Source organism: Bubalus kerabau, chromosome 18, assembly GCF_029407905.1.
Source record: "Bubalus kerabau isolate K-KA32 ecotype Philippines breed swamp buffalo chromosome 18, PCC_UOA_SB_1v2, whole genome shotgun sequence".
Taxonomy (NCBI): domain Eukaryota; kingdom Metazoa; phylum Chordata; class Mammalia; order Artiodactyla; family Bovidae; genus Bubalus; species Bubalus kerabau.
The window spans coordinates 18,724,855-18,738,764 of NC_073641.1; the positions used below are offsets into that span (position 1 = coordinate 18,724,855).

The 13,910-nt window shown below is 36.8% G+C and overlaps 1 protein-coding gene across 6 annotated transcripts in view; it reads right to left on the reverse strand.

Annotated features, from left to right (window-relative positions):
* IPO11 (importin 11) overlaps positions 1–13,910 on the reverse strand; it is a 201,395-nt gene that overhangs the window by 96,571 nt on the left and 90,914 nt on the right. For all 6 annotated transcript variants that reach the window (XM_055555038.1, XM_055555039.1, XM_055555040.1 and 3 more), the window contains exon 21: positions 5,890–6,005. In XM_055555038.1, coding sequence (XP_055411013.1) covers positions 5,890–6,005 — 116 coding nt within the window. The remainder of the gene's footprint in view (positions 1–5,889; positions 6,006–13,910) is intronic.

Consider the following 13,910-nt stretch of genomic DNA (forward strand, 5'->3'; position numbering starts at 1 on the left):
AATTATAACCAAAACAAGGTACAATTTTACCCCATCAATCAGCAAAATATTAAGTGTGACATACCATGTACTGTCCAAGCGATAAAACAGTAACTTGCACACTGCTGACAGCAACGCAAGTTGATACAATCACTTAGGGAAACCGCCGCTGTCCAGTAATACTGAATATGCATATGTGTCTATAGCTATGACCTGGAACTGTTCCTAGACGGAAATGTATACTAGGGCATACAGTCTTATACATTTGCTCTAGGAGTCATGCACAAGAATGTTCAGAGTTGCATTATTTGAACATCAAACAAAGTGGCAAATGAGTAAGTGAATCGTTACAGTCACACCATTAGGCTCATCTCTACGGATCAATCTCAAAACAGGAAGCAAAAGAACCAAGTTAGAACATACATGATACAATTCATAAAAAGTTAAAATATACTGTTTAGAGATACACACATGTATGTGATTTTAAAAATATAAAAACACAAGAAAGAAAATCAAGAAATGAAAACAAAAAAATTGGTACAGTGGGTTATCCCAGCATAGAACAAACTTGCCATAACATGGGCTTCACAGATAGTCTCACTGTTCTATTTCTTACCCAGAGTATGGAAAATGAGTTTTCATTTTATGTAAGTTATAAATAATTATAAACAACATGACCCCCATATTATTTTGTGTCTACAAAATACTTCACAAATGTTAAATGACAAAATCAGGTAATCTAGGCAGGGGGATTACACAGGGAAAACCAGGTTCCCCCAAATGAAGTACTTCTCAACAGCACAAGGAATGATATCTTTGGACACCTTACCTTGATCAATAGTAACAGGATTTTAAAGAGAAAGACAAATACCATACGATATCATTTACACATGGAATCTAAAATATGGTACAAATAAACCTATCTACAAACAGAAATAGACTCAGACACAGAGAACAGGCTTGTGCTTCCCAAGCGGGAGGGAGGGAGGAGGGAAATGGACTGGGGAATTTGGGGTTAGTAGACGCAAGCTATAACATATGGAACGGATAAACAGGTCCTACTGCATAGCACAGGGAACTATATTCAACATCCTGGGATAAACCATAATGGAAAAGAATATAAAAAAGACTGTATGTATGTGTATAACTGAGTCACTCTAGTGTATGGAAGATATTAACACAACATTGTAAATCAACTATATGTTAATAAAAAACCAGTTTAAAAAAAAACAACAACAGGATTTCATTTCATTTTTAAAGAATAAAATTTCAAGTAAGGTTAAAAAAAAATCCTATTCATCTTTAAAATAACCATGAAACCAAAAGAAAAACTCCACTCCAGTCCTGAGGTTTCACTAAGAAAAACATTGGAGGGCATATTCTAAATGCTAGAAGAGGTTAAAAACACTCTTACTCAACAAATCCAAAAAAGAGAGTGTCTGAAGCTTGTTCTTTCCCTTCCACTATCATTACTTTAGTAAAATGCCACTCAAGTCACCATCACTCTCACTTCCTATGGTAGTTTCCATAGTATAAACCATGCTATTCCAAAGAGGGAAAAGATTTGAAGAATTGAAACTACTTAAAAATAAAATCGCTGCTGCTGCTGCTACTGCTGCAAAGTCGCTTCAGTTGTGTCCGACTCTGTGCGACCCCATAGACAGCAGCCCACCAGGCTCCTCCGTCCATGGGATAAAATAAAATTACATGATTTATAATTTCATATTAAAAAATAAAGACTTGAAAAGGAGAGGAAGTAAGAAAAAGTCAAAACACTAAATTCTTTACCATCAAGGAAAAGGAAAAGTTAACTACTTTGATAAATAATTAGACAAAGATATATGTACCTATATCTTTGCATAGAAAAATTAAAACTTAATGTTTACCTTCCAAAAAATGTACAAAAGAGAGGGCATAAAGTAAAAAGATATATCAATTCAACAAATAAACATATGACTATAAAAATTCTTTTGAAGTAAAGCATCCCTGGTTAGGTTAAAATCTAAAATTTAAAAATTTGCTCTGTATAGGAACATAACTAAATTTCAAATAAAAAAGCTAAAATATAAAAGATGAACATAGATAGTTAAGTCAAATCTAAACAAAACAGGGCTTCCCTGGTGGCTGCCTGCCAATGCAGGAGACATGGGTTTGATCCCTGATCCGGGAAGACTCCCCCATGCCAAGGAACAACTAAGCCCTTGCTCCACAACTATTGAGCCTGTGCTCTGGAGCCTGGGAGCTGCAACTACCGAAGCCTGTGTGCCCCAGAGCCTGTGCTCCGCAACAAGAGAAGCCACCTTCAGTGAGGAGCCCGCCTACTCCAACTACAGAGCAGCCCCAACTCACCTCAACTAGAAAAAAGCCCATGCAGCAACAAAGATTCAGCAAGCCAAAAATAAAATAAAATTTTTTTAATCTAAATGAAACAAACCATACAATATTAATATAAGATTAAATTTAAATGCAAAAGAATTTAAACACTGTACACATGTATTACATCACGTTACTTCACAAAAATTTTTAAATATATTTTATTTCTTAAATCTTATAGCACTATACAAAAGTATCAAAATTTTGTGCAGTGAATATCTTGTTTAACTTACAGTTCAAAAATGCTAGAAATGAAAAGGGGCACTCACATGAAGAAAACTGAATGGGATATTTTAATAGATCAGTGTCAGGATAAAAAACCAAAATAATGTGAACAAACAATCTACAAGTTAAAAAGAATAGATATCACAGATATTCATGAAAGTCTGCATCTTTGATACTATCATTACTATTTATGTGCACATATTACTATAATAAGTCATTAAAATTCAAATTAAGTTTAAAAAACTTGTACAAGCGGTATGTTGTATTTACAATGCAATAAATCCAGGCCTAAATCATTTACTTTAATATCAGCAAAAAAATAACAATGTTGGGTCAAAGAAGTCATGAGGGAAAAAAAAAAAAATCACATGATCAAGCTGAAGAATTTCACTTTGCATATAACAAATAACAACTTGCACCTCCCTATCAGTTCAAATTTCTATTCCCCAAGGTAACTGTTTTATACTTTTGTCCCCACAAATCTTTCTCATCTTGTTAAATACTCCCATTCCAGCCTCTAACACTCAGTTGATGACTATCCTTCATATTTTGTTGAGAAAATATAAGTTATGAGATGGAATATCCTCCCATCTTATTCTACTACAATACAGAAATCTCTCTCTCTATCTCCAGTTAAAATAGATGAACTATCCCTGCTATCTAGAGGAGGAAAAAAAAAAAAAAAATCAACCCCTCCATTCACGCTGAATCCCATCCCTTCTTGCCTCCCTCAATTATCTCACTCTCTCAAGCCTCATCATACCTCCAGATCTTCATTCCTACACTGGCCAACTGCTGCCCAACTTCAACATCCTCTTCATAGTCAAAGCTCTCAAACAACTTGCCAATGCTCATAGGCTGCACTTAACTCCAGTTTATTCTTCAGTCTACTCTCTTCCTCCTCCTGTTCTCACAACTCCACTGAAACCCCTCCTATCATCTCCCTTCACTCCTTACTATGGACTACTCTTACTCTGACAATCAGCAACATTTGACATAACTAACCATTCCCTCTTTTAAGAAATATTCTCTCTTGGCTTGGTTTTCCTCCTCTGATAGCTTCTCACGCAACCTCAAAATTTTTTCTTCAGGATTCCGCCCAGAACACTATGTTCTCTATCTGCCCTTTTCTTCCTAGGCAACCTCACCAATTCTCAGACTTTATAAATCATATATATCATGTGCATCTCACGCTCACGCAACCAAGTGAGGTAGAAATTATTTTTCCTCATTTCACAGATAAGAAAAGATGTAATCATCAGAACATGATTGCAAACCTAATGCTGCAGTATATACATGGGACTGCCTACCTGTGTTCCAAATATAGGAGTTTGGGATACTGATTCCAAATAGGAGTTCTAGCCCCCTAAGAAAATTACATTAAGAAATGTGTACTTTGATTCTTAAAAGTATCTTAGCATTAGTAACGGAGAAGGCAATGGCACCCCACTCCAGTACTCTTGCCTGGAAAATCCCATGGATGGAGGAGCCTGGTAGGCTGCAGTCCATGGGGTTGCGAAGAGTCAGACACGACTGAGCGACTTCACTTTCACTTTTCACTTTCCTGCATTGGAGAAGGAAATGGCAACCCACTCCAGTGTTCTTGCCTGGAGAATCCCAGGGATGGGGGAGCCTGGTGGCTGACGTCTATGGGGTCACACAGTCAGACATGACTGAAGTGACTTAGCAGCAGCAGCAGCAGCATTAGTAAATTTGATAAACTTTTAAAATGCATACTAATGATTTAATTTTGTTTATATACAATGAAAGGCTAGGAAAAAAAGAATTACCATTAGTGGAGCAATGCATTCCTATTATCTGTTTATGTAATCCTTAAAAAATGTGTACACCTTTCACTAACACATTAATATACTAGATCTGTAATTACATTGATAAACATATGAGTCTACCTCGTTATTATAATATTTTTCATTTTCTGATAAATAATATATATGTTTACAGAAAAGAATCTATTTGCCAGAGATTACTGTTTTAATTTGTAATCTAGAGTAGAAGCTGGCAAACGATAGCTCATGGGCCAAATCCAGTCCACACCCTATTTTCATAAATGTCTTACTGGAGCACAACTGAACCCATTTGTATACATATTGTCTACGACTGCTCTGACACTGTAACAGTAGAGCTGAATCTCCGGGACAGAAAGGACAAAGCCTAGGAAGCCTGCCATCTGCCCCTTTACAGGAAAAGTTTGCCAACCTCTGATCTAGAGCAACCCACGCTGTACAAATAAAAATAAACGAATATAAAAGGCTCCAACACATGCTAGTTCACAATCAAACCATCCAGAAGTCATTTAAATTCAAACAATATAACCTAGAAAATATGAGAAACACAAATTGCAAATTAGTAAGTATCTACCTAGTTATGTTTTACAATTGTTCATCTAGTATTCTGATTTGTTGTTGCTGTTGTTTACAGACCATTCATTCAGCATTTGCACCAAAAACAATTTCTAAGAATCAAAAAACTGTTCACTCCTAAACATCCAAGGAAAACTGAAGGAAGGAAGAGAAGGAGAGGGGGAGCAGTGACAGAGGGAGGCACCGCAAATGTTTACTTTGTTCCATGTGTACTTCCTTTGACTTGCTTTTTTAAATTCCAATACTAGGTTTTTTACATTGGAGTTTTAAAAGCTTTCCTGTATTGTTATCTACATCTTAAGTAGATTAGCCCCAAAGAAAACTGCTGCCATCAGTAAGATGAAGCAAAAAGATTTCTAGTCAATGCTCAGTCTGTGTTTACTTAACTGCAATTCATTCATTACATACTTTGTGGCGCTGAGATGCCACAGAAACAGGGTTCAATTGTTTTTCACTGCTTAACGCTACATACTACTATACTCAGTAAAATAGTAAGTCAAGACTAAGTAGCATTAATATCTGGGGCTGAGGTATTTTATCCGAGTATTTACTGGGTAAAGCAGTAAGAAGTTGAAAATAATTCAATAACCCCCAAAACATTCCATTTAACAGTGTGGAGGTTTTTATGTCAATTTTTAGTTTTGGTCAAGATCCCTCATTTCACATTCCAAATTCCAAAAGATGAAATGCAGCTGAGTTCTTATTGAAACTTCCTCTCTAACTTTTACTATTACAAGCCTACAATGAGCGACAGATGCCAAGAAAAGTGGGAGTTATTATGTTACCCAGTTCAGGGAAACTGCCTTTATGTTTCTGTTTTTAAATGCTGAGCTTTTAAACCCTGTTACATGACCTCTGCTTTATTGGCATCAGTAGGGAAGGCCAGGAAAATAAATAAATAAGATTCACAGTATCAAGTTTTTCCTCTTACCATAATTCTAAACCATCTTCCAGAAGATAAACATGTGGAGGCTGGGAAACATCTGTACTCAGTTGAATAACTGGGAGCAGGAAAGGGTACAGGTTCTTGCTGTCTGCTCCTAATCCCTATGGGAAGTATAAATAAAACTTAACATAGATACTCTAAAGTCCCACCTCCCACCAAAAAAATCACCTATCATATTAAAAAGCCCTAAAACCAATTTATAAAAAAATCAATCAATCAGGTTTTAAAAGGATGATTCTAATTATAAGCATTATTAAAACAAAATTAGTTCTGTTTACAATTGGAAATCAGTAGTAAAAAAAATATTCAATTGCCTAATGGTAGTAAAACCATATACATCAAGGTTACAAATATACGTTCATTTTAAGAGATTTCTCATATACGTATTTATATTCCCTTCCGTGATGACTGAAGATGTGTAAACAGTGATGTGCTAAATTCTACAAATTATCCCAACTAAATAACTCAGTCAAAAAGAACCTAATCTAAATGTTCATCAGTTAAGATAACTACATTATAATACCTTCATATTCTAGAATACTCAGTAGCCATGAAAAAGGATTAGGCATGGAATGAAAACAATTTCAAAAATAATGACAAATTGGGATTAAAAAGAAGGGTGTATAACAATTTCACAAGCCAAAAAAGTTTTTTAATAGCTATATATCCGATATGAAGATATACACATAAAAAAGTTTCTTGGGAGCAAACAGAAAAAACGGTTGACACTAGTTAAATATGGATGTTGGAAAAGGATGTTGGGAGGGGTAAAAGGAGTTTTTTTTTTTTAATGTGTGCATTTTTTAATGAAGAATTTATGCCAAATTTTTAATAAGAAAACAAAGATGGAGGAAGAAGAGGGAGATTTTAATTTAAAATTCTAGTTTGACTAATTACTGTCTTATGGAGGTTGACTCAGTGCATCACACTAAATCTAAGCACTTTGAAAGGAACATAAGAGGATAGAAAATCAATTTCTAACTCATAATCTCTATAATCTAATAAGCAAAGAAAGGAAACCAAGCAAACTACCAAACATCTCCTCACTTAGAAAATAATTCAGATGTCAATATAATATATAATTACAAAGCAACAAAATGTATACAAATGCCTCTTTCAAAGACACACACATATATTTAAAGTCAAAATTTTATCAGCAGGATAGAGATACTTCAGTGGAAATACACTAAGTTTATTCTTAAATACATTAAGTTTGGGCCTTTCTACAATTATGCAAGGGTTGATAGGCTTTATTAAAGATTTTTCCAAAGAAGAGATTTATAAAAATGTCACATTTAATAAAGTAGTAAACTGGGCCTTAAAATTCAGTTAAATTTCACTCTCCACAGCTCAATTCTTAACAGAACGCAAAAAGGAAAAAATTAAGGAAAACTAATCAAGTTCATTTTTTAATACCAATAGACTTAATATTTCCTAGGAATGTTAGAATCTACTTACTTAGTGCACATTTTAATGAGCACAAAATGCTAGCATTAGCAAAACTAAAGTAACTGCTAAACATAAAAGACTCTCTCAGTTAAAGCTTCAAGAAATTTAGCTCTGTAATCTAGTGGGTTGAAGAATGTGCCAGAATGTGTCAGATATGCAGCTTTAAGTAAATTTGAACACTTTCGATCCACAACTGTAACTATAAAACAATGTCTACAATTCTGTGAAACAATTACAATTATAGTTACAGTTAAGCAGGGAGAAAAGAACAACACTCTCTAAAAAGTGGTATTTCTCAGGGTACTGTCTTTGGCTCTTTCTCGTGTGATTTGTACTTGCTGCTACTGCTGCTAAGTCACTTCAGTTGTGTCCGACTCTGTGCGACCCCAAAGACGGCAGCCCACCAGGCTCCGCCGTCCCTGGGATTGTCCAGGCAAGAGTATGGAATGTTGCCATTGTACTTGCTGATAATGTCCAAATCTATTATCTCCAACCCAAACCTTTGAACTCCAGACACTCCTTATGACACAGGAAATCATCAACCAGAAGGCATCTCAAACTCTCAAGTAAATCACTGAACCAATCCACTATCTTCCTAAAAAATAGCTTCTGTTCCTGCATTTCCTAACTCAAGTGACATGAACCACTGTCTACAGAGCAAAAAATCATACCACAACTACCTTCTGTGCTTCTTCCTCCTCACCCCAAATCTAAGCAATCCTTAATTTATCTCAAATGTTCCCCCTTCTTTCCATGGCTTTACTTCACATCATCATCTCTTTCACGGTTAACAGAAGAGCTTCCCAACTATTTCTTTGACCTTAGTTTTACTCCATTCCAAACCAGTGTCCCCACAGGTGCACTGATTACCTTTCTAAAATACAAATGATAACACACCTTCCTCTGAACTTCAAGACACATTCTTTATGCTTTCCTAACCAGGCCCCAGGATTCCCTGGTGGCTCAGTGGTGAAGAATCCTCCTGCCAATGCAGGAGACTTGGGTTTGATCCCTGGGTCAGAAAGATCCTCTGGAGAAGCAAGTGGCAATCCACTCCAGTATTCTTGCCTGGGAAATCCCAAGAACAGAGGAGCCTGGCAGGCTACAGTCTATGGAGTTGCAAGAATCAGACATAACTTAGCAACTAAGCAACAACAAGAACTGGCCCTTACACCCAACTGTGATACTCAGTGCTGCAGCTATACAAAATGACTCTATAAGAAATCACTATGTTAGCATCTGGAGAAAGCGGATGGATTTAACACGTGCATTTACTACTGTGCTCTCCCAAGATCCACTAAAAGGATATATGAGTATGTATTTTTAAAGACCTAGAACTCTAAGTACAAAGACAGCTTTAAGAACAGATAAAAGCAACTTATTTTTGGAAGCAGGAAAGAAAGACTGATTTAGCAGACTCAGAAAACCAAAGCTCAAAGCCAGCAGTGAAAAAGGGCAAGAAACCACCTGATTTATACTACAGAAACTCCAAAAGACTTGGGAACTGACAGCACAAGGTATTTTGGAAAGGGAAGCTGAAGGGAAGTATTAAAAGTAATAGGACCTGTAGAAGGTATTTTAAAAGACATTTGATGACAAGAGCTCATCCTTGTACATAGTCAAACAACTGGCCCTCTTTAATCAGCCCTTTATTCTCCTAAGGCAAAACAAAGCATCTGAAGACAAGGAGACAATCAGGTAATCAAGACTAGGGATACTACATAAAACAGAGATATAATATAATGGGCAAAAGACTGATGGATCTTTCACTAAGGAAAGATCTCAGAATCACAGAACCAAAACATTTGCCCCATACAAAAAAAAAGCTTCCAACTAGACTATTTTAAAGAAAAAACCCACAATCAGCAAGTTTCCTATATATATTCAATCCTTTTGATTAACTTTTTAGTGCCCACTCTAAAATATAAAAGTTATACAGACAAAATATTGATACAGCTCTTGAAGTTGGGAAATGGTTACCTAAGGATTCATTATACTGTTCTTCCTTCTTTTGTGCATGCTTCAAAGTTTCACAAGAAAAAGAAAAAAAAAAGCAGGCAACCAATCACATCAACAGACATTAGTGAAGGAAAAAGAGACCACATATAGAGATAAAAGCTTAGAAAAATGTTAATATCCTTATTAGAATAAAGCACTGTATTCATGAAAACAAAAATGAAATGATTTTTCAACAATACAAAGGACCTTATCTGTATACAAATATAAAATGATTATTCAACAATACAAAAAAGAACTCCTCGAGTGGGGAAGGACAAATAGGGTTATGGGATTAAGAGTCACAAACTAACAGGTATAAAGTAATCAACAAGGAATACATGACACAGCACAGAGAAATATAGCCATTATTTTGTAATAACTTCAAATGGAGTATAACCTATATAAATATTGAATTGACTATGTTGTACACCTGAAATTAATACTATAAATCAACTATACTTCAATTAAAAATAAGTAAATAAAATTTTAATTTAAAAAACAGTACTCATAGACATTAACAATATTACAGCAGGGAAGAAAAACTCAATAGAAAGACTGAAAGATAAAGCTCAAAAAATTCCCCAGAAAGTAGAGCAAAAGGACAAAGAGACGTGCCGGGAGCCAGCACAAGAGATCCCACCCATGACAAGGTCATGCAGAAGAGACCTGACAGGCAAGGCGGATCAGGACTCAAGGGACTCCCTGGACCTGCCCAAGCATCTACTCCAGAACCAAAGTCTGTCTGTCTACTGTTTACTATATTATGTCTTTTACCAACTCTTCTGACATTAACAGGGGGCTATCCCCGACCACCTTTCTCTGAAAAAAAAATCAACTCAGGACTCTAGTTTTTAGCTTGCTTGGCAGGTTTATCCATATTCTTGCAACTAATGCACATAATTGCTCACAACTCCCCAACCATGAAAGGCACAGGAAGCCTAAGCATTCTAAAAGTCCTAATGAGCACAGAGCCCTTTGAGGGATGAAAAATTATTAGAACAGTACTGGTAAAGGCTTCATTACTGGGCCAATGCTTGCTGCCAAGCTCCCATATCCCTTATCCATTGTGCACCTGGGAGTGCATTAGTTAATGTAGTTGGAATGTAAGAAAAACAAGTAGTAGCCTTGGTATTAACCACATCAGACCTTTGAGCTAATAAGTTCTTTCTTTGTTGTGACCCACTGCACCTTTGCTCCGTGAGACTGTAACTTTATTTAGTACTTTCTGAGGCTGGGAGAAATAAAGAAAAACACTTCAAGGGAAAACAAGGTTTCTGGCTGATCAACCTTTATCAGAAGAGAGTCATGAAATGTTAACAGGCCACAGAGCCAGACATAACATAAGACCTTTGTTTATGAAAAGGTATACAGAAAATATCCTGGCTTCAATAAAGGTAAAATTCATGGAATGTTGAGCTGACTCTGAATCTTTTACTTTGAGAAATGTGTAACTCAGAGTATAAAAGTTCCTTTTGAAAATAAAGCTGCAGATCCCACTTCACCAGAGCTCTGGTCTCCGTGTCTTTCTTTCTCTTTCTCTCTGTCTCTCTCTTTTCTTTTTCAGGCTGACTCCCTGGAGCACAGAGGCCCTCTGAGTTCACTCTTTTGCCAGGCCTCTAAGACCTGATTGAGGAGGTGCTCTGCGTCTCCACCCAATTGAGAAGGCACTCTGCATCTTCACCCCACCGAGAGGGTGCCTGAGGCCTCCATGAACAGAGCAAGTCCCGTGTCAGGGACTTTATTGGCTTTCTGTGTAAACCAAGGAATATCAGCCTCTTTCTCTCTCCCTTATTCTTTCTCTTTATTTTTTATTTTTATTTTTGACCCCGGACCACCAGGTCCCAGTCCATTATAAGACCCGTGTCATCTCTCTCCAGTCCATTATAAGACCCGTGTCTCTCTCGCCGACATCATTCATCCTGAGAGTTCCCCTGGATCCTGCTGGGGCTGGACCCCGGCAGAGAAGGAAAAGCAGAAACAAACAGGAAGAAAAATATAGGGCTGGGTCATTCATCTATCATCTAAGCAACAAGAAGTTCAGAAAGAGACAAAAGAAAAACACAAAAGTGTGGAAATAATCAACAGAATGTGATGGAGTTATCTAGAACCCAAGAACATGAGTTTCCAGTTTGCAATATACATCAAGTGTCCAGAACAGTGGAATGAAAATATACCCACATCATCATGAAATTGAAAATAGAAACACAGAGATCATGTAAGTTGCCAAAGGGAAAGAAGAGATGACATATTCAAGAAAACAAGAATTAAAATGGCTAAGGATTCCTAAGAGCAACTCCAGAAGCTAGAAGACACACTAAAAATGCCTCTCAAGGGGTAAATTTAGAATTTTACACCCAGCCAAACTACTAGTCAACATGAAAACTTTAAGGCATTTTCACACATGCAAAATCTTGACAAAATTTACCCCCCAAGTACCTTTTGCAGAATGCCACAGACATTCGTGGGCTCCAGCAGAAAGAGGAAGTCATAACAAGGAAGAAGACAGGTACAGAAAACAGGCATCCTACAGAAAGGATAGGCAAGAAGAACCCTTCTGATGACACTGAAAGGGGATCCAGTTATAACAGCCATGAACAAGCACAGAGTAAAAACCAATGCATACTAAAGCTCCTATCAATTTTCCAGATTCCAAGATGATGAAAGTAATAAAGTACCTGATGTGTGGGAACATACTAAGAGAATGCTTAGATAACAGGTGGACAGAATGGATTCAGTTACATAGAAAGCTCAATGTAGCAGGCAGAATTCTCAGATGACCACCTATGATTCTTAACTTCATAACTTCAGTGTACACAGACCATTCCCCAGTTATTCAATCAAATGCTAATTTAGATATTACTTTCCAGATATGACTAAGGTCTCAAATTGAATGATCTTATAATAAGAAAATTATACAGATTAGCCTGACCTAACCACATGAACCCTTTAAAAGAGTCTTCTTTAGCTAGTTGCATGAAAGAAAGTTAGAGATTCAAAACCTGAGGGGATTTGACAACCAAGAACTTCCCCACTGCTGACGATAATGATGGAAGGGGTCATGATCAAGGAATGTGGCTGGACTCTAGGGACTTGGAGGGCCTCCAAGGCTTCCCTGGTATCTCAGTTGGTAAAGAATCTGCCTGCAATCCAAGAGACCCTGGTTTGATTCCTGGGTCAGGAAGATCCCCTGGAGAAGGGAATGGCTGCCCACTCCAGTATTCTGGCCTGGAGAATTCCAAGGTAGCCTGGCAGGCTACAGTCCATAGGGTCACAAAGAGTCAGACACGACTGAGCAACTTTCACTTTCACTTTCAGCTGACAGCCAGCAAGTAATCTGGGATTTTAGTGCTACAGACCAAGGAACTGAATTCTCCCAACAAGCTGACTGAATGTAAAGAAAAATTTTCCTTGAAGCCTCCAGAGGAGAACTTAGTCTGGCAGCATATCAATTTCAGGCTATCAGACTGATCAAAGAGTACAAAATGTTGTGCTCGACCTCCGACCTACAGAACTATGAGGTATTTAGAATGCCGTTTTATTCCTTTACATCTGTGGTAATTTGCTGCACAGTAACAGGAAACTTATAATAAACTAAGCAAACAATTATTAATATAGGAGTGGAGATTAGGTGGATGGTTATACAGGATAGAAAATTAGCCATATATGATATATGACTGCAACATTCTTTATATATGAACTCCGTGTATGTAGTCATACTAACACTAAACAGTGACCTAATTTAAATTATAATCTAACTATATTGGGAGGCTTGAAGGATAAGAGTCATACACAGGAAAATGAATATTAAATCCTCATCTTCTATACAGGGAGGTCAAGAGATAATGATACACTATTTGGGTATCACCTCTGAAGGAAGACTTCTCTGATGACCCATGTGAGGTCTTCCAGTCTCAGACAAGTAACCCACCAAGTGCCCCACAGCACTCTGTCCTTACTGCTAAAAGAGCACTTAGCTGTTCAGTCTTCCCCTAGACAACCACATTCACAGAAAGCTTGTCCTATTCATTTCTGTTTCCCAGGGCCTAGTACCATGTATTGCATATTGCAGGTGTTCAAAAACATATTTATCAAATAAATGAATGCCTACTTCCACTGAGGCCAAACTACTGCAGGCGAGAAAGTTTATTTTCATTCATTATTACACTCCTCAGTCAGAGAGACTATCAGTCTAGGTTCCTAGAATTTTAAAAAGGAAAACAAAAATAAAAACAAATACTTATACTAATATGTCTACTAAATTTCAATAAATAAATAAAAATGATAGTTGAAAGATGGAACAATTTCCATGAAAGGAAACTTACCAATAACCCTAATAATTTATATAACTTTCTCAAATGACTGAAAACCTTATTTTAAGGTATTCTCATTTTTAATGTTAAACATTGTATGTTTTCTCCAAGGGCACGTGATTACTTAGCTAAAAACTTGCACCACTGGCCTATACATACCCAGGGTATCACAATTGAAGGAAAAGGTCCTACAGACTCCAGGCATTTCCTGCAAGTTACTATAGCTTCCTAAGATTTCCTAAGGTAACA